Source organism: Ambystoma mexicanum, chromosome 11, assembly GCF_040938575.1.
Source record: "Ambystoma mexicanum isolate Mex_15411 chromosome 11, UKY_AmexF1_1, whole genome shotgun sequence".
NCBI classification, from domain to species: domain Eukaryota; kingdom Metazoa; phylum Chordata; class Amphibia; order Caudata; family Ambystomatidae; genus Ambystoma; species Ambystoma mexicanum.
In genome coordinates, this window is record NC_090934.1 from 372,099,545 (window position 1) to 372,120,743 (window position 21,199).

At 47.4% G+C, this 21,199-nt stretch overlaps 1 protein-coding gene across 1 annotated transcript in view; it reads left to right on the forward strand.

Moving 5' to 3' along the window:
* Positions 1-21,199, forward strand: part of ICE2 (interactor of little elongation complex ELL subunit 2) — a 1,950,511-nt gene that overhangs the window by 1,031,912 nt on the left and 897,400 nt on the right. The window contains exon 9 of the mRNA XM_069623082.1: positions 19,524-20,442. Within this exon, the coding sequence (XP_069479183.1) occupies positions 19,524-20,442 (919 nt within the window). The remainder of the gene's footprint in view (positions 1-19,523; positions 20,443-21,199) is intronic.

Below are 21,199 nucleotides of genomic sequence, written 5' to 3' on the forward strand. Positions count from 1 at the left end.
ATAATGCTACTTCTTTTTAACACGCTTTGTTGGTCTGCCACTGATCTTAACTTTTAGCGAGCAGACTTTCTGCCTATTTCCACTTTTTAATTATGACCCCGTTTTGCAGGGATTATGGGGGCTAAATGTCAGGTTAAAGACCCACTTTGCTCCGTAGAATGTTGATGAAGGAATACTTTCCACTTAAGAATGTATATGGTGTTAAGGAAGTACCTGCATGTGACTTAAGACCTGGACACGTTTTTAATTTAACCCTTCCTGACTGTTAAGCGAGATTTCATTGGATCGCTGGTTACCTTTTCTTCCCGGGGTTCGTGGAGTCGAGGCAGCCAGTCTGTCGGAGCGACGATGCCGATGAAGCTGTTACGCGGGAAGTTAACCCAACACCCTCCTGACAATAAATGGCAGGATAGCGCCGAACCAACTCCCAACGCCACGGGTGGCACTTCTCTGCATTAACGTGACATCGGGACAGTGTTTCCACTGACAGAGAAGGCGAATGAGTCCTTAAACAACAGTAGATAGATGGGCTGTTCTTCGGAATTTCCAGGAAGGCAGCGGGTACCGGCAGGGCACAAGGAAGAAGAGAAGGCCAGGCAGCAATGACAGGAAGGACTGACCAAGAATTCACTCGGGACGGGAACAAGGAAGGAATAAGGCAAGACAGGCAACCCAAAGAAGAACCCCTCCAAACCCCAAGGCCAGGAAGTAGGGACAGGGCCAGGCAGAAAACCAGGAACTAAAGGGACCAGGGGGCAGGGGGGAGAGAAAGGTAAGAGGACAGGACTGTGCAGGGCAAAACTGGCAAGGATAACAGGAGAGTCTGAAGCAAAGGAAACCAGGATCCAGCAGCATGTACACGGAAAAAACTGCGTTGAGACGCGCTATCTCCGTGCATGCAAGGCCCTTTTAGAGTCCGGGCCCAAAGCGAGGTCCGGAACGCAAGTCAGCATTACTGCGCATGCGCTAACGCCAAGCGTTGACGATCCGCGCATGCGCAGAACACGCAAGATGGCTGCGCCCATGGACCGCAGAACGGCGTGGGAAAAGACGCCACCGCGGATAGAGTCTCCATGAAGGAGAAGTCTGCCGAGGTTTAGAACCCGGATCCCCACAGGTAAGTGGCACATGCGAGCGAGTGCGCGGCGTGACACCATACCCCCTCACGGACAACCCCGGGGCACCAGGCTTCCAGGGATAGCGGAGATAGAAGTCCCGAACCAGGCGCGGAGCATGCACAAAGGAGCGCGGTTCCCAAGTGCGGTCACAAGCCGGATAGCCCTTCCAGCTGACCAGAAACTGCAGTGCACCACGCCTAATCTGTGAATCGCAAATCTCCTGTACTTCAAACTCAGGAACTCCCTGAACCAAGACCGGGGCAGGACGGGAACAGGAACGTTCCAGAACATCAGGTACATAGGGCTTCAAAAGAGAGACATGAAGAACGGGATGGATCCTCCAAGAACGGGGTAGGGACAACCGAAAAGCTACAGAGGAAACCCGCCCAATAATGCGGAAGGGACCAAAAAAGCGGGGGGCTAGTTTCACAGGTAAATTGCGTATCGGCAGATTCCTAGAGGACAGCCATACTCTGTCACCAACTTGAAGGTCAGGCTCAGAACTTCGTTTCCTGTCAGCCTGTTCCTTCATCCGTGCCCGTGCCACTGCCAAGGACCCAGCGCCAGACGATGTTGATCGCGTATCTGAGTCACCAAGGCATCTGCGGATGGAACAGTACTGGTTGAAATAGGACGAGCAGGTAGTATCTTGGGATGTAATCCGGCAGAACAGAAAAAGGGACTGAGTCCGGTAGCAGAATGAACAGCATTGTTGTAAGCCACCTCCGCGGTGTCCAACCACTCTGACCAGTTGTCTTGAGTGACATTGGCGTAACAACGTAGATACTGCTCAAGAGTTTGGTTGGTATGTTCTGTCTGCCCATTGGTCTGGGGATGATAACCAGAACTCAGAGCACGCTGTAAGTCCAAATGCCGACACAGTTGGTCCCAAAAGGAAGAGATGAATTGAGACCCACGATCCGACAGAATCTCGGGAAGACCGTGGAGACGATACACCTTGTGAAGGAAACGTTGTGCCATCTGGGAAGCGGTGGGTAGTTTAGGAAAAGGCAGGAAGTGAGCCATTTTGGTGAAGCAGTCCACTACTACCATGATACATGTGTAACCACCCGAAAGCGGTAAATCCACGATGAAGTCCGTAGCAATGGTATGCCAAGGGTACGGGGGTGTAGGCGTAGGTTTCAGAAGACCAACGGGTTTCTTGCGCGGAATCTTAGTCTGGGCACATACTGGACAGGAATCCACGTAGAGCTTCACCAGCGTGGCCCATCCAGGCCACCAGAATTGCCGTGCGACCAGTTCTTGGGTTGTGCGAACTCCTCGGTGACCACAAACGACTGAATCGTGAAAATTTTGCAGAACGATCTTCTGTAGCTTTAAGGTGGGAACGTATAGACGATCCCCTAAAAACAACAAGCCATCATGTTCTTTGATGTCAGAGCGTTGCAGTATCTGTGACCTGGAGGGATCCGTCCTAGTGGCTTCTAACAACTGTTGAAGCTGGGGAGTCAACATCGACAGGAAATGCTTCGAAGTAATCAAAGGTTCTGGGTCCTTGGCCCCTTCGTTGTTTTCCAGGGACCGGGACAGGGCGTCAGCCTTCACATTCTGGGAACTCGGAATGTACGTGACCGTGAAATCAAACTGCGAAAAGAAGAAGGCCCAACGAGCATGCCGGGATGTTCTGCATTGCAAAGACCGTAAAAATTGAAGGTTACGGTGATCCGTGCGAACATCCACCGGATGCCTTCCACCCAGCAAGTGATGACGCCATTCCTCGAATGCTGCTTTTATGGCCAGTAATTCCTTTTCGATCACAGCATAGTTTCTTTCACTCACAGACAATTTCCGAGAATAGTAGGCCACCGGGTGTTCAGTTTTCGTAACTGGATCTTGCTGTAGTAACACCACACCAATTGCATAGTCCGAGGCGTCGCTTTCGACTACAAATGGCTTTTCATCATCCGGATGTACCAAAACAGGGGCCGACATGAAAGACTTCTTCAATTCCCGAAATGCCACCTCAGCCTGTGAGTCCCAGAGAAATGGTACTTTGGTGCTGGTCAGGCGGGTTAACATGTTGGCAAGGTGAGAGAAACGTGGTATGAAGCGTCGATAAAAATTAGCGAAGCCCAGGAACCTTTGTAAGGACTTAACCCCGTGTGGCTGTTTCCATTCCTGTATGGCTTGCAGTTTCCCGGGGTCCATCCGCACTCCTGTGCTGCTGACTACATAGCCCAGGAATTCCATACTCTCCTGATGGAATCGACACTTCTCAGCCTTGGCATACAGGTGATTGGCAGTTAACCTACGGAGTACCTCCTGAACGTGCGCAACGTGCGCAGTGCGAGTATCAGAGAAGACCAGGATGTCATCCAGGTATACCCATACCGATATACCAATAAGGTCGGAAAAGATATCATCCATGAACCGCTGGAAGACGGCCGGGGCATTGCAGAGCCCAAACGGCATCACTCTGTATTCGTAGTGACCAAAAGGTGTCTTGAAGGCCGTCTTCCACTCATCCCCCTTCTTAATCCGCACCAGGTGATAGGCCCCTCTAAGATCTAAGATCTTGGTGAAGACCTGCGCGGATTTCAAGGATTCGATGAAGTCCCGGATGAGTGGCAGTGGGTATCTGTCTTTCCTTGTGATCTCATTTAATTGGCGATAGTCGATACAAGGGCGCAAAGTACCCTCATTCTTCTTGACAAAGAATAGCGGGAATCCAGCGGGAGACTTTGATGGCACGATGTAGCCCTTGTTGAGGCAATCCTTGATGTACTCCTGTAAGACTCCCTTTTCGAGTTGTGTTAATGAATAGATCTTGCCGTGGGGGATGACAGCATCAGGCAGGATATCGATGGAGCAGTCAAAGTGTCGATGAGGCGCTAAAGGAATGTCCTCTGGCTTGGAGAACACCTTGAGGTATCCGGCATACTCCTGAGGTACCGACTGAGTGGCACATAGACGATCAGATATATTGACAGGATTGAGAGACTCCAACTTCGCTGGGAAGGAATCGTGAAGACCACAATCCTGAGGACAACGTGCCAAAGTGAATGTCAGGGATCGAGCAGTCCAATCGACCTGGGGATTGTGATAAAGCAACCAAGGCAAGCCCAGCACCACCGGAAAAGAGGGAGACTTGATGACATCCAACGAGATTTGTTCGAGATGCCCTTCCACAGAGAGCCACAAGGGATCGGACCGTTGGCACACCGGACCCGAAGACAATGGAGAGCCGTCGATTACTTCTACCACAGTAGGCCGTTCTTTGTGGTGTAGACGGATCCCCTTGGAAATTGCGAACGAGGCATTGATGTAGTTACCTGACGCACCACAATCCAGAAGGGCCTGGGTCTTAGTACACTTCCCTAGCCAAGCCAAACCTACTTCCAAGGTCAACAAAGGAACCGGGTTCATGGGTTGAAGGTCTGATTCAAGGAGACGGCCCGTCGCTGCCTTCACAACACACAACGGGCCTGTTAGTTTTCCTGCTTCCTCAAAGGACGTAGGGGGCAAGTGCCTAGAAAATGGCCAACACCACCGCAATACAAACACAAGTTTTGCTGCCGTCTTCTTTTGTTTTCGGCCTCAGACAACGGGCCTCGGATGGCACCCAACTGCATGGGTTCTGGGCCCACGTCTGTTGAGGTAGCTGGCCCGGATGATTGTACAGGTAGGACTGGGCGGTACTTGTCGATTCTGCGACGTTCACTCCGTCTTTCTGCTAACCTGTGGTCGATGCGTAAGACTTGTTCCACCAATGCGGGCAATGTTTCCGGCTCCGGAATGTGCAACAATTCGTCCTTGTATTCTTCTCGCAGGCCTCGACGGAATAAAGTTTTCTGAGTGATATCGGGCCATTGGGAATCGGTTGCCAGTTGTCGAAACCGACTGATATACTGAATGATATCACCTGATCTCTGTTTGATCTCCATTAGTTGGTTCTGGGCCATGGCTGCCAAGTTAGGTAGTTGAAAGACATACAAAAAGGCCTTCTCAAAAGCGGTGAAATCACCCAGCAGGGGGCTGTTAGTAGAGACCAGAGGTGCGGCCCAAGCAAGCGCGCTACCGGTCAGGTTTCCTAGAATGTATCCGATCTTGGCCTTGTCTTGAGCGAAATGACTGGACCTAAACTGAAAATGGATCCTACAGTGGGTACAGAACTCTGCCACTTGACGCGGATCTCCATCAAACTTCATGGGAGTCGTGTAAGCCATGGTGTTCTCAGGCGGTAGAGCTGGTTGTGATAGTCCGCCCATACCCCGGCCCATCGCAAGTCGAAGAGTGTCGTTCTCCTGGCGAAGTGTAGTCATCTCAAGGCGCATGGCACGCATTTCTTCTCGTAGTTCCTGCATTTCATCCATGTCGAGACTGGAGGAAAGGCATCTCAATCTGTTAAGCGAGATTTCACGGGGATCGCTGGTTACCTTTTCTTCCCGGGGTTCGTGAAGTCGAGGCAGCCAGTCTGTCGGAGCGACGATGCCGATGAAGCTGTAACGCGGGAAGTTAACCCAACACCCTCCTGACAATAAATGGCAGGATAGCGCTGAACCAACTCCCAACGCACTTCTCTGCATTAACGTGACATCGGGACAGTGTTTCCACTGACAGAGAAGGCGAATGAGTCCTTAAACACCAGTAGATAGATGGGCTGTTCTTCGGAATTTCCAGGAAGGCAGCGGGTACCGGCAGGGCACAAGGAAGAAGAGAAGGCCAGGCAGCAAGGACAGGAAGGACTGACCAAGAATTCACTCGGGACGGGAACAAGGAAGGAATAAGGCAAGACAGTCAACCCAAAGAAGAACCCCTCCAAACCCCAAGGCCAGGAAGTAGGGACAGGGCCAGGCAGGAAAACCAGGAACTAAAGGGACCAGGGGGAAGGGGGGAGAGAAAGGTAAGAGGACAGGACTCAGCAGGGCAAAACTGGCAAGGATAACAGGAGAGACTGAAGCAAAGGAAACCAGGCTCCAGCAGCGTGTACACGGAAAAAACCGCGTTGAGACGCGCTATCTCCGTGCATGCAAGGCCCTTTTAGAGTCCGGGACCAAAGCGAGGTCCGGAACGCAAGTCAGCGTTACTGCGCATGCGCGAACGCCAAACGTTGACGATCCGCGCATGCGCAGAACACGCAAGATGGCTGCGCCCATGGACCGCGGAACGGCGTGGGAAAAGACGCCACCGCGGATAGAGTCTCCATGAAGGAGAAGTCTGCCAAGGTCGAGAACCCGGATCCCCACAGGTAAGTGGCACACGCGAGCGAGCGCGCGGCGTGTCACTGACACCTTTTACTTGGATTGATTCCTCAGAGAAGCTCCCTGTTTAGTGGTAGATAAAACCCTAGTCCCTATAAGTTTTTATCCCAATTACATCCTAAGAATTATTAAACCAAGTTTATAATGCTACTTCTTTTTAACACGCTTTGTTGGTCTGCCACTGATCTTAACTTTTAGCGAGCAGACTTTCTGCCTATTTCCACTTTTTAATTATGACCCCGTTTTGCAGGGATTATGGGGGCTAAATGTCATGTTAAAGACCCACTTTGCTCCGTAGAATGTTGATGAAGGAATACTTTCCACTTAAGAATGTATATGGTGTTAAGGTAGTACTTTCGGGAGACTTTAAAGGTCATTATTAAGTTGAAAGATTATGGCTTTTCTTAAAAATTAGGATAAACTTCGAGGAGTAGAGATCGTTAACATTGCAAATACATTGATAGGTCTAGAAAAATTTTGTTCAGAATCCCTAGATGAATGTATGCTGAGGGAACATCATTGTGCCAAGAAAGAACTAAAGATTAAGCATTTTGCTTCTATAAGAACTCACTGGTGGGATTCGAAAGGTAGGATAAATGGGCATGGGGACAATACAGAGAAAGTATTGGCTTGTTCAAGTAAAATGAAGGAGATGGCTAGATATTTTCCATGCATTAAGCACTAGAATGGAATCTAACTTAAACTGTGGCCAGGTGATAGCTGTCGCTTTTTCCAAGTACTGTTATGACCTTATAGTAGGGTGACACCAACTTTCAGAGGATTTTTCTGTAGACATCCCAATTCAAATCCTGTGATGTTTTTGTAGCCAGATTGTAAATGAAAATCTCAACGGCTGAAATCAAAGACAAACTGAATTTTGAAAACTCAACAGGGCCCAATTGCTCAGTGGAGTAATCGAAAATGAAGGAAGAGATTTATCTATAGATCTGTTTGATGAAAACGTCGATTTTCAGAGACAATATTAGTTTTGGATTGCGCAACATTTCCATAGTTAACATATCTGAACTTAAAGGGGGGTGCACTGTACCCTGTGTAGGACTTGTTTAATGGATGCAATATGGATTGATGGTCAAAGGATCCTCAAGAAAAAATATCAAGGGGTACAACAATAGAACGTGTGAATACGCGGTCGATGGACATACTCTGTAGCCTACTGCGGCATTGCTTTTTAATAATTTCTGCTGGGTGACTGTTCCAGCCTGTGTCCTGGCACTACAGCCCACCACAGTCTGTAAGAAAACAGAGTTAGAATTACCGTAATAATTTGCTTGTAATAAGGAATAAGTTAGTCAAGATTTCAAAGCCCGAATGTTTAAAAGTAACCATTTACAAATATTTTAGTGTGTAGTACATTTATGTATTGTTATAAGGCGCTTTCTGTGAAACACAGGACCAATAAGTGGAAAGTGAGTGTTCAAGGAGATGATCAGACCAGATGAGTTCAAGTGATTAAGGAAATGCCGGGATCATGCAGGAACCCAAGATGCAAAGAAACAGTGCTGAGGTATGAGCAGGTACAAAAGCACAAGCAACTCAATGCCTGTAACATTTAGAGCAGGTAAGTGCAAGGTTAAGGAAGATGGGTAAGTTCCGGGACATGCTTAAACCCAAGGAACAGAGACAGGTGCTGAGTACATGTAGGTCATGTTAAGGGTGGTACCAAAGCCAAGAACACAGGGGTCCGGGTTAAAGAAACTTGTGTGAGAATAAAATGGTAGCCACACCACAAAAAGCCAGAGTGAGGAGCAAGAAGCAACAAGGACTGTAAGTGAGCAGGCAGGATAGAATAAATTGCAGGGATACACATCCTGGCTGAAAGAGCTGGGGAGTAAATCCCTACACCCTAAGCACCAAAGGGGAGGCAGGTCCTCCAAACAATGTATTCTATCTATTATTCGTTCTTTCAATCTATTAGTTCCCTCTTCTCCTGCGGAGCGGGCCTTGCACTCTATCGATGTAGCATGTGTCCTCACGTTCTATGACACACGCACACGAAAAAAGAATTCCGCCAGTCATCACAACTGTTTGTGGCATTCAGACCTGTGGGTAAAGGCAAAGCCCTAGCAAAGACTGCCATTTCCAGAGGGCGATCACAGTGCATCTCACACTGTCATCAACTAGCCAACAGGCCGCTGCCAGGAAGACCAAGAGCATACTTGACCAGGGCCGTGGCATCTACTACGGTATTCCTGTCTGGTGTTTCCTTGCTCGACATCTGCAGGGCAGCCACGTGGAGGTCTGTTCATACCTTCACATGGTTCTACTGCATTAATAGGGTTTTCAGTGAGGAGTTCCGAGTCGCCCAAGCAGTGCTTTGCAACCTATTTGCATGAGGTGAGTGTTGTAGAGGTCAGTGCAGTTGCTTCTGTAGAGCTGTACCGCCTCTCCTTGGCTGTGTGTATGTGCTGCTGGATAATCGTATTCATTAAGCCTGTCAAACCATGAAAGATCCAATCCTGGAGATGGAACAAGTTACTTAACTAACTCCTGTTCGCCAGCAATGGCATCTTTCATGGACTCACATGCAACCCTCCCTTCTAGCCTTCTTTGGCTCTGCTTTTATTGGTTCCTACTGCCACAATACATGCTTTTCCAAATCTAAAGATGGCCACCACGGGATGGAGCTAAGGAGGATGAATGTCATTGACTTGGGCAGTGTGACCCTATGTGGCAGTAATAGACTACAAAAGTGACACCCTGTATTAAGCTTTAAAGCTAAACTTCTTTCATATTACTGAGGATTCCTTCCCTCATGATGGGGAATATTCATTAATCATGTATAGCCATGAAAGATACCAATGCTAGAGAACAGGAGTTACAGGTAAGTAACTTGTTCCATACTGCAAGATGGAAACGACAGAATTGCGGACAGGAGACTGGTGCAAGCAGGAGAGTGCAAGGCACAACCAAGGGAAAGGGCCAAAAGGGAATTCAGGGTAAATATGTCCCGCAGGCAGGAAGAACACAAGGCAAAGAACCCAGAGCCCAGCTAGGAACTGGAGGGAACAGAAAAGTAATGGGAACAAGAACAGGGAAAGGGCACAAACAAAAACAAGAGAAGCTGGAAGCAGGAACAATGACACAATGTCAGAAAATGCAGAGTAGAGCAACTCAACTTAGAGCATTAAAAAGCTCATGATGGTGAACTGCAGCCTCTTTTAAAGTGGTAGGCCGCAGGCAGACCTGGCGTTGGCTTCCGGCGTCCCTGTTGTCTTGGGGCTGCGTAAAGTACAAGCTAATGCACGTGCAGGGAAAATCGGCGTTGGTCCCTCCATCACAATGACAGTTTGAATGGTATCTCCCTTGTAGGGAAGGCAAGGTATCACAAGTATGACACAGACACGATAGGTACAATTTGTAAAACTTTTATTGAAGTTTACGGGGATTGGAAAATTCCTACTATGCCCTATAACTAAGATGGGATTAGTCTCGACCATCAAATGATAAACAAAACAGTCCAAGTAGTCTCTGTCAAATCAAAATGGCCTATGCTAACAAAACATAATGCCTTCCCTATCTCTTGTGCAAAAGTGTATAAAGGAGAAATGTAAGCAAAGGAAAAATCAGTGTTCAAATTGATAAAGGTAGCTAAATCAGCTCTCCTCTCCACTTTAGACCCTACTTTAGACCCTACGGGGTAAGGCAGGCTCGGGTTCTTAGTACAATAAGCAGTTCCAAAACGTGGATCGAGGCCCGTCTGGCCTTCCACGTTAAAGTCTCGTGTTCAGACTTCCAAATAATGTTTCAACACAAAGTACACGTAGGTCCCCCTCTGTCGGGCTCAGTCCTCTTTAAACACAAAGTTCACATAGGTTTCCGTCTGATGAGCTCAGACCTCTTTAGCACAAGATCAACAAAACTTGCAAAGGGGCTCCCTTCCCCAAGCTTATTTACACTTCGGGTATCCCTCAGCCGGGCTCAGACCACTTTCCGGTGTCCAAGACTTTCGAATGTGCGTGGCTTTCTTTACAGACCTCCTCAGGACCACTTCGAATTAGAGTTTGTTCAACTTCCACTCTCCCCTCTCTAGGAGATACCTCTGCTTATTTTGCTTTTGCACTTCATTCGCTTTATTGTTACTAACAATGCACCTTTCATGGAGACTTTCGAGTGGGCTACTTCCGTTCGTCGGACCACTCGTTACCCGTTATCGCTGATTCCACAGCTGTCTTTTTACTTCAAAGTTCATTCACAGGTCTGCCTTTCGAATGGACTGTGTCCTCCCACGTATTCCTCATCTTTGATATTTGTATCTCGCCAGCTTTGCTGCTTCTAAAAAATTCTCAGCAGAGAGCGCTGTGCATGATGTCGTGGCGTCGATGTCCCTTCAGGGGCCTCCGTCATCAGTATTATAAATAGCTTGTGCTGCGTCCATTCGCTTCAGTTCGGTTTTTCCGAAAGCTTTCGCTTAGAGCACTAACGGTGCGCTTGGTTTTTCTGTTGAAAAATGTCTTCTTCAACCCCTTCGACCCAAAGTCTGGATTTAAGAAATGTTAAGACTGCGGGTCAAAGATGTCAATGACCGATCCTCACCGTGTCTGCCTGTGGTGCCTCGGTTCTGGGCACCATACCGATGACTGCAGATCCTGTCAGTCCATGACAGAAAAAGCTCTCCGGGAACACAGAGGTAAACTGGCAGTGGGGAGGGAGGTTTCGAAAGCTACTTCGAAGAAGAAGTCTGGGGAGTCTAGACACTCCACTCGGCTTAAGCATTTGAAGAAGTCCCGGTCGAGGAGTCGGATTGAGGCAGTCTTCGTCTTCTTCGAAGAAGGCGAAGAAGAGACGCTATAGGTCTCCCTCTTCTTCATCGGATTCCTCTAAGGAGGTAATCCCCCTCAAAAGAATCACGCAAGAGCCATGCCCCGGTCGCTCCTTCGGACGACTCCGGGAAGTCAAAGACTACTTCGTCAAAATCGGTTCTGCGTCGAGATACTCGACCTTACAAAAAGGCTGCGAGTCCATCTCCGATACCGCCGAAAAAGGTAAAATCATCGAAGCCTTCGATGAATTTGTCAATGCCATCAGCGCTGATTGCTTCGATGCCAAAATCAAGGGCGATTCTTACTAAATCGACCCCTTTCTCGAAGCTGTCTTCCACACCTTCGACGGAATCTTCGATCCCATCGAAGCCCATATTGGTTCAGGAAAAAATATTCAAGCCTGTACCGGAAAAAGACTGTTTATGTCTATGTCCTCCATTTATGAAGAGGAAAGTGCTTCAGATGATGAGATTTCACCATTTGGGGTGCAGTTTGGCACTCGAGGTACCTGAAGAGCTCATTGACCCAGAGTCGAGGATGAAAGACCTCTGTGACTCCCTCCAATCTGCTAGTGGCCTTGACACTTCACCAGAGCTGGAGTTTAGTAGGCCTGACCCTTCAGACACTGATTCAGGTTATACAAATCTTATGAAGAGAGTCACGGAGTACAAGGGGTGGAGTAGGGCTCCCCCGACATGAGCATGATGACATGACGGACATCCTGGACCAGGGCCCTCAGAAGGACACAATTTTACCCTTCCATGAGGCCCTTCAGAGGAAGGTTGTGGCCAATTGGGAAGCTCCCAAATCTGGACCTGCTGTGAACAGGAACTTCTCTAAGAAATATAGCCCCTCTAGCAGTGATCCAGACTATCTCACCAAACATCTTACGCCTGTGAGTTTAGTAGTCCAGCCTGCTACCTCAACCAAACAATCTGCCTATCCCTCTATTCTGCCGGATAGAGACGATTAGAAGGTTGATGCATGGGCTCGCAAGGTCTTCACCTCAGGCAGCATGGCCTTGAAATTCACTAATTTTACCTGTTCCTTGGCTAGATTTACTTATACCCTGTGGGACTGTCTTGCCATGGCGGCTGATCACAGCCCTGACGGCGAGGAAAGGGACAGCTTCCTGAATATAGTTAAGGATGGCAAGGAGGCGATGGGAGAGTGTCTCCAATCAGGACTGGATACTGCTGACAGCATCAGCAGATCCACGGCTGCAAGCACTGTACTACAGAGGCTTGCGTGGTTGAGAATGTCACGGTTTGCACCTGACGTGTAGGCCAGACTGCTCAACATATTCTTCGACGGCTCGAGGTTGTTCGGCAGCAAGGCGGATGAGAGTGGAGAAGCTGCAGACCTCAAAGGCGGCAACTAAAGGGGACAAAGAAGATTCCCTCGTGGTGGATGAGGAAGGGATGCTAAATCAGCCCCAGCAGCGGCTTCTTTACCCTCAGCCGCTGCTGCAGCTGCCTCTAAGCCACTCTGAGGCCTTGACCCACAAGACCCCGGTGGGAGGCAGAATCTCTCAGCCTCTGAATGAATGTCAGGGCATTATTTCAGATGCTTGGGCACTGGAAACAGTTGCTCAAGGTTACTGCCTTCCTTTTCTAAAAAGGCCTCAAGTTCATCCACCGGGAATCAACTCTGTCAAAATTCCAGATACGCTCCTTGTGCAGGAAATTTTAACCCTGCTAGAGAAAGGTGCAATAGAACAAGTACCTATAGGGGAGAGGAACAAGGGTCAATATTTCCTTTATTTTCTGATTCCCAAGAAGGACGGAGCATTGAGACCCATCTTGGAATTAAGAAACTTGAACAAGTTCCTCAGGAAGGACAAGTTCAATATGGTTACCCTTTCTCAGATCCTTCAGGCTCTCCAAATCAAGACTGGTTGGTATGATTGGACCTTCAGGATGCTTACTTTCATGTGCCAATCCATCTCGGGCGCAGAAAGTAGTGGGGTTCGCTGTTGGCGGTTCTCGCTATCCATTTCGAGTTCTGCCATTTGGGCTGTCCTCTGCCCGGGGGTTTTCACCAAGCTGATGGCGGCAGTGGCAGCAAGTCTCAGGAGAGTGACGATTCATGTCTACCCCTACCTTGACGACTGGCTGATCAGGGCTCATTTCCCTGAGCAAGCCCAGGACATCTCAGTACCACCTGCCACTCCCTACACAGACTGGGCTTCTCCCTCAATTTCAAGAAGTCCCATACGATACCATTCCAAAGACTCCAGTTCATCGGATTGGTCTTGGATACTTCCTCGGGGGAAAGCCTTGCCTCCCGAGTTGAAAGCTGAACACATTCTGCAGACGGTAGCAAAATTCCAGAATGCCCAACATCTTCCGGCCTTCGATTTTCTGAGGTTGCTCGGACTCATGGCATCCTGCATTTTCCTGGTGCCAGAGGCCCAGTTGAGAATGTGATCCCCTCAATGGGCTTTCAGAACTCAGTGGTCCCAATTTTCAGGGAATATGTTGGATCAACGGCAAGTTCTGAGCAGAGTTGCTCAAGACCTTATTTGGTGGGCTTGCAAGGACCGCATTCTCAAGGGAAAATCTTTTTGGCAACCATGGCCGGAGATAACGGTAGTGACGGACGCCTCACTCATGGGGTGGGGCGTCCACACCAACGAACTGACAATCAGCGGTTGTTGGTCTCAACCTTTTGGAGCTGAGGCCAATCAGACTAGCGCTGAAGGCCTTCCTGCCCTCTGTACGGGGAAAGAATGTCCTGATAATGATGGACAACACAGTGGCCATGTACTACCTCAACAAGAGAGGTGGTGTAGGGTCACTACCTCTGTGCAGAGAGTAAATGCAGTTCTGGTTCTGGGCAATACAATTAGGAATCTCTGTCAGCAGTTCACCTAGCCGGAGAGCAGAACACGGCAGCGGACCTGTGAGCAGGCAGAGCAGGTTCCCACGAGTGGGAACTAGCTCAGGAAGTCCTTCAAGAGATCTTCAACGTTTGGGGAACCCCTCAAGTGGATCTGTTTGCGACCGGTGTCAACTGCTCAAAGAAATTTCCTCCAAGAGGAGCTCTAGACGACGCGTTCGTAGTGGACTGGGAATTTCCACTCCTGTATGCGTTTCTTCCAGTCACCGTGATTCTTCACGCAATCAGGAGGTTGAGAAAGTTCAGGAAATCTATGATCCTAATTGCCCTGGATTGGGCCAGGAGGACGTGGTACCCAGACCTTCTGGACATGTCCATCTGCCCTCCAATAGATCTTTGACAGAGATTATCTTCTCTCACAAGAGGAAGGTCGGGTTCTCCATCCAGAGGTCAAGACACTCAGCCTTCACGCATGGTTTCAGAGAGGCTGAGATATAAGGATTGGGACCTCCCGGATGATGTAATGAAGATGTTGCTTTCGGCCAGAAGGCCAGCAACCAAATCCTTGTACCAGTGTTGTTGGAATGCATTCAGAACTGGTGCAAGGACAGGAATGTGGACCAGTTTCAATGTGGCACTCCTATGGTGATTTCTTTCCTGTTACATCTGGCTAATCTGGGGCTCCAGAATGGAACCATAAAAGGAAACCTGGCGGCGCTTTAAATTTTTAGGTGCTACTCTGAAGAGGTCTCCTATGTCAAAATACCTTTTAATTGTTCAATTTCTGAAGGGACTCACTAACGTGTACCCTCCAGTCCCATTCCATGTCCCCGTTTGCGATTTAAACCTTGTGTTAACATTTCTAACTTGTATTCCTTTTGAGCCTTCCTTTTGAACATTCCTGCCCGTTAACGCTCTTAACTCTGAAAACTGAACTTCTTGTGGCATTAACATCATCCCGCAGGGTAAGTGAGTTGCAGGCCCTTGCTAGGGAGAATTCTCATTCTATGGCTAATTTCCCTTACCTATAGAGTCCCACAGCAGCTTTGCTGGATTTGAAGGCTTTGTTTTTTTTCTCCTGCTAAGAGTGAGACTCTTTTTTTTTTCCCACTCTTAGGCAGATTGCTATGTGTGTTTTAGGCTAATTCTGTGCTTATGGTCTTTGGGGTTTTTCTCACCTTCATAGGTATCATCTTTTTACATGTGTGTTACACAGCACCCTCAGTGCAGTGACACAGGGGTGTCATAGTGACCCCCAAACATAGACTCCATACTCTGGGACTGACTACTGTCTCCCAGGGCATGTAAAGTCCCCATTGACTTTACTAGTCAATCTTTATGAACTAAACCAGTACCACCCATCTTACTATGTAAATTCTGGGAAGGGTTAATAGTTTTTCCCTGGTGTTCATTTTCGAGAGGATACCGTACAGTCCCTCTCTCAAAGGTTTCTGGCTGATGGCAGAGGTTTCTACCAAAAATATTCGACCGCGAATATTTCCCTATGGGACTTTCCCATTGTTCGAGGCTACCACTTTTACTGACAGCCTCTAACATACCGCCGGTTTATTTTTATATTAACTTTACTCGGGTAGATTTTATTTGCCAGAACTTTTATAATAATTCTTTCTTGTGTCTTCCTCTGAGATCCTAACAAAGGTCTTGTATCCTTTGTATGTCCTTTTCGCGGGCTTCTGCGAAGAAGCCCTCCTTTCGGCGCCACTGAGTCTGGGGTAGACCCATTGTGTGGGAGAGGGAGTAGGCACCCTGGACAGGGTTGCCTAAGCAACACAAGTCACACTCTGCCCTGATAGGCTGGAGGATCTCCCGCCAGGATGACCACTCCACTGTGTGAGTGACAGTTAAGCTGTACGATTGGGGGATTTTCTGCATAAAAACAGGGTCCTGAGGACTGGAAGAGCAAGACGTTGCCACTGGAACTAAGAAGCTAAAGAGGAGAGAAGCCAAAGACATCTGCAACAACTGAACCACCGGTAAAGCCCTGCTGCAGCGTCTCACCGCTTTTCTCCACATCACGAGAGAAGATCTTCATCTGCAAGAGCCTTCTTCCCTTGAGCTGTGGGGCCAACCAGTTTGCCAATCGCCTTCCAGGACCTGCCTTGGTTGAATCGCCAGTGCACTGTACTCGGAGACCGGATAGCCAGGCACCCGTCCACCACGACTGCGATTTAAAGGAGCGTACCTTTTTTAATCCTTTTCGGCATCACCACGGCTGGCTTCTTCCCTGGGCAGTGCAGTAACTCGAACCTCTACGATGAGAGCCTCTCTTCCTCTGCTGGACAACACGAACTGCAGGAACTGCCAGGAACCACCGCCACTGCAGGAGCCGCTTCCACTTTTTCAGGTACATTGTTCCGCCAGGCCTCCCGTTTTGCGAGGTACTGCTAAAGGTGTTTGAAAACCTTTACCTACCTCCTGGGTTGGCCGCCGCTATCGACTAACGTTATCTTTTATCTTCTGCACCCTCCTTTTCAATCATTAAACCAAAGACTTGACTGCAGCTACTAGAACACTTTGATATTGGGCACATTGCCCTGTACCACTAACTTTGGCACAGGCCTATTGACTTTGGCTAAATCTGTTACAACTGCCTTCACTAGATTGCTTTTCATCCTCAACTGTGTTGGTGCACCAAAAACTCTTATAACCACTCTTCCTTCCCTCTTACGTATTGTTGAAGTGCCATTTTGCTCGGATTTCACCTATGTACGACTATTGCTAAAGTGCTAGCTTGCCTAACCTGTTCACAATCCACTTGGGAAGTGTTGCTAGAGTGTTTAAGAGGTTAACTCTGTATAACTTGTCATTTCCCTCACTTTTGAGTAATTGTTAGAGCGCCATTTCTGCTTAGTTTACACTATGCCATTTTGCTCAGTTTTCACTCTGGCTCAAACTTGTCTACAATTTAATTAGGGAGTTGTGTATACTTTTCTTGACTATTTTAACTTGCTTTAATACTTGTGATTGATGTTTTGAACCAGAAGTGTGTAAAATAAATATATATATTCTTTTAAATACAAAGCTTTGGTCAGTGTTTCCTTGTACCATAGTACTGTAGTCCTATTGTGTAAACTCTGAATACTGCTCATCTCCCTCTTGAGATAAGTCTGACTGCTTAGCCACAGCTACCAACTAAATCTTTGTGGTACAGACGGATTCCAAATGGGATTTATTGCATATATCTGTAGTCTTAATCTCCTGTAGTTCTCCCTAAGGGACTGTACAGGATTCTGCATAACAGCCCTTTCATGCAAGCCGCCTCATACTATGTTTGTTTTATAAGGAGTTCTTGGATTTAAACCTTAATTCCTGCCGAAAGTAGAGTCTGACTGCCATCTGTCGCAGAAGGTAACACTCCCAACGTTTTACCCTACTCCTCATTTGGGCAAAGAGGAAGAGAGGCTGCATAGGATGGACCCAAAACGGGCTCTGAGCTTTTACATTGCAAGAATGACAAAATTTCACTGTGATGATCAACCTTTTGTGGGATATACCCGCCCTAAATTGGGTTTGGCAGTAACAAAACAAACCATATCCCGGTGGATCACACTGGCTATTGGCGAGCGCTACAGACTTGCAAGAAAGGACCTGCCGGAAGGGCTTTGAGCTCGTTCCACGAGGGGCATGGCAACTTTTGCGGCTCTTCAAAGGGGTGTCCCTATAATTGACATCTGCTCAGCAGCAATTTGGGCTTCAATTGATACTTTTGTTAAGCATTATTCACACCTCTTCCACTCAAGAAGGTCTTTTTGCTAAGGTAGTCCTTCATTCCATTCACGATTAGTTTAAATAGTACTCCCTCCTCCAAATTGTCACTGCTTTGGGAGTCTAACAAAGATGAGTAATACTTGGGAGGTCACAGACCGTTCGAAGAAAAAGTTACCTACCCTTGGTAACGTTTTTTCGACTGAATTTTCCACCTATGTATTCCTCATCGCCGTTCCCAGCATACCCCACCGTACAATTTACGTGAATTACACTCTGCGTTTCCTGAGAGCTTGCAGTCTGGGGTACGCCTGGTTAGTTCCACGATTGATGGAATGAAAAAACATAACTGAAGCCAACAGGCGCGGCACAAGCTATCTATACTACTGATGACATCGACACTTGACGGAGTCCTCCGAGGGACATCGACGCCACAACATCTGCTGGGAATTTTTTTTCCGAGGCAGCAAAGCTGGCGAGATATGAATATCAAAGATGAGGAATATGTGGGAGGAACATGCACTCGAAAGAACGTTACCAGGGTTAAGTAACTTGTTCTTCTTCGTGTGTCATCCACTCGCATGCAGCCTTCACTTGTGATATAACGTTGTTACCTCAAACTTTCATTAACACACACCGGTCTCTCAGGTTGATTGCCAAATAACCGGCTATGTGCGTTTCTTTCTTGGTTCTATGTTATCCAATTCACCAGTCAAGGTTAGTACCACAGGTTTGGCCTCGCCTCCCCAACTCTGCTGTTCACCCGGCAGGGTCAATCGCGTCCTTGAAACATAATACAGTCTTTTCTTGCGGGATCTGACCTTCTCCATGTGTATTTCACGGCCTGTCGGAGGCAACAACCTCCAGTAGGGAACTCTTTGGGTTTTCGACCCACTGCTCTCGTCCCCCGGTCCGTCTCTCTGCTCCAGTAGGTTTGCCTTTGCTCCAGAGGTCCTGCTCGTACTCGTGCTCGGCCTGCTCAGGGTGTCTTTAGGTGTTGCCTTTTATCCCTGTGGGGAGTGCTAATTGGTATCAGGTGTATGCACTTGAAGTCAAGTGCCTGACTTCTCCTGACCCGATTAACAGGACATGTCCAGTACGATGTATGAGAGTTAGTCTTGTTACTCTGTCACCCTCTTCCTCGGCCCAGTGTTTGTGTACAAATGGGGGGGAGTTGTGATCTCGAGTATCCTAAAAAATAGGATGGGTTAGGTCAACAAAAAGGGGGGAATACTGTGTCTCACCATTGGCTGCCTCCCTCCCACTCAAAGACCCCTCACCCAGGTGATCCTCCCCCACTAGTACACCTCCAGGGTCTGAATCCAAAGGCAATGGCCTTGCCCTAGCCACCTGAGAGAGATCCCCAGGGGACTAGCGGGTGGGACACCCTCTGGTTTCTAACACCCGACTGTTGTGGACGCCAGGCAAGACGGCCTATTCTGGGTCCAAGAAGGAGACCTTACCATCCCCACAAGTGGTTACAAACCTGCCAGGTAGGTGAGCGCTGGCGAGTACGCTTTACGGGTGTTGGCGTGACAATCACAATGACAAAGCAAGATGGCAATGATGTGGGATTGCTTAACCTTTTTGAGAGATGTCTGAATTTGACTCGCAAGGTAATTTGTAAATTTAATGCCTTTACAGATGGCCGTTTGCAGCTCTTGCTTTCAATTTTTAAAGGTAAACAGTGAAGTACAGCGTGATGGCAATCGCACAACATAGCTTGTCCATGTACCTCGATTGCGAGGTGAAAACTTTCTTAAACCTTTGGAGGGGATTATAAGGAATGCTTTACATTGGGTTTATCTTTTTTTTCTAATTTCTTTTTTACTTAGGTTCATATGTCACATGAAAAAGCAGCCGAACATGAAAATAAGGAGTGTGATTTATCTGTGGATTTGACAGACCTGGAAACCTTTGGAGGGACCTGTAATCCTTTGAAAAAATTCAAAAAACCAAGCAGTCCTGTGAAACCGAAAAATGTTCCTGGAGTCCTTTTAAGCAAGTTGGAACTGGAGAAAAAGATTGTGTCCACTGGCACTTCAAATCCAGAGGATAATCAAGTCAAAGTCTTTCTTCAGAGAACGGAGCCAACTAGTCTTCCTGATCAAAATAACAGGGCATGTTCAATGTCTGTTTATGAGAGTTTGTTTTCTGATTCTGATGATGCACAGTCATTTAAGGGCTTTGCATCAGATGAAATAGAAGAATTTGTTGAGTCTGATTCTGATACAGACAATAAGGAAGTTTCAGAAAACAACTCTGAGATATTACCTATAGGAAATAGTTCCATGGCCGAAACAAGCACTGAGGAAGTTGTAAGGACTACATCCTGCGCTAGTGATACAGATGAAGAGCGTTTAGTAATTGATACTGAATGCAAAGATAATGAAAGTTGTTTTAAAATAAAAGTTGGTACTGCTTCAAAGGCCATACCAGAAACCCCCAAATCTCCATTACAGGCGCTGACCAAATCAAAAAACTCAAATATAAAGCAAAGTAAATGTGCCTTGAGCAAACCTACAAAAAGACTGTCTAAAGATGTTGATCCAGTGGGACAAATTTTAAAAATGCAAGACAAACTCATGAAAGTAAATCCTAAAAAAGCTATAGATCAACCAATGGGTAGTCCTAACAAAGGTTCTCCTGTGCGTCCAACAGAGAAGTCCTCCCTGCCACCAGTGGTTTTGAGCCCCCCTCCAAGCAATGCAGATAAAGCAACCACATTGGCTGAATCGCTTACAACCGAAACACGTGAGTTTTACCTTTTGCAAATAATGAAAAAGTCCATTATACCCTATACTATGTAACCATTGCTGTGTTACTCCTCTACTTGTACACTCCACTGAGTATTAAAAAGAATGCCTGCCTTCAACTGTGACACCTATGGATTCATCCAGTGTATGTGTTTTCTACAGGGACAAGAAAACAAAGGGGCTCATAACATTTAAACTTATGGTTAATAGATTGTCGTACTTTGGTTTAGTTTGAATAGGTATTGCACAAGGAGCTGGTGTCTCAGCATACAAACCTCTGAAATTGAGAGATAACAAGTGTCCGTATGAAAATGCATAAGCTGGTGACATGTCCCTATGTTCTTTACCACTACACTGAACAACTTCTTTGAACCAGTGCACATCATCTTTTAGTGGCAGTGTTAAACATTAGTAGACTTGTTTTGTAATATTACTTTACCCACTACGTGGGAGACCTAGAGTGTGCTATCTGTCAGAAGAGAAATCTCAAAGTGGTTATTGACCTGGTCACCCACAACCGGCCTAGCGAGCACCTGCCAATGTTTTCTGCCCCAACATTGCATTCACACAACACTGGAAACTCGAGGATCCAAAGAGCACTGCATGCTTAACAAACTATCTGTCTCCTCTCGAGCCCTCTCATACAATTGTCCAAGAGTTTGAGTAAATGAGTCTGTGTATCACAATGTGCCGTGCTGGATGTCTTGGATTTTATAAAGCGCAAACCGAGCTGTGTGGCAAGGTGATACAGTATT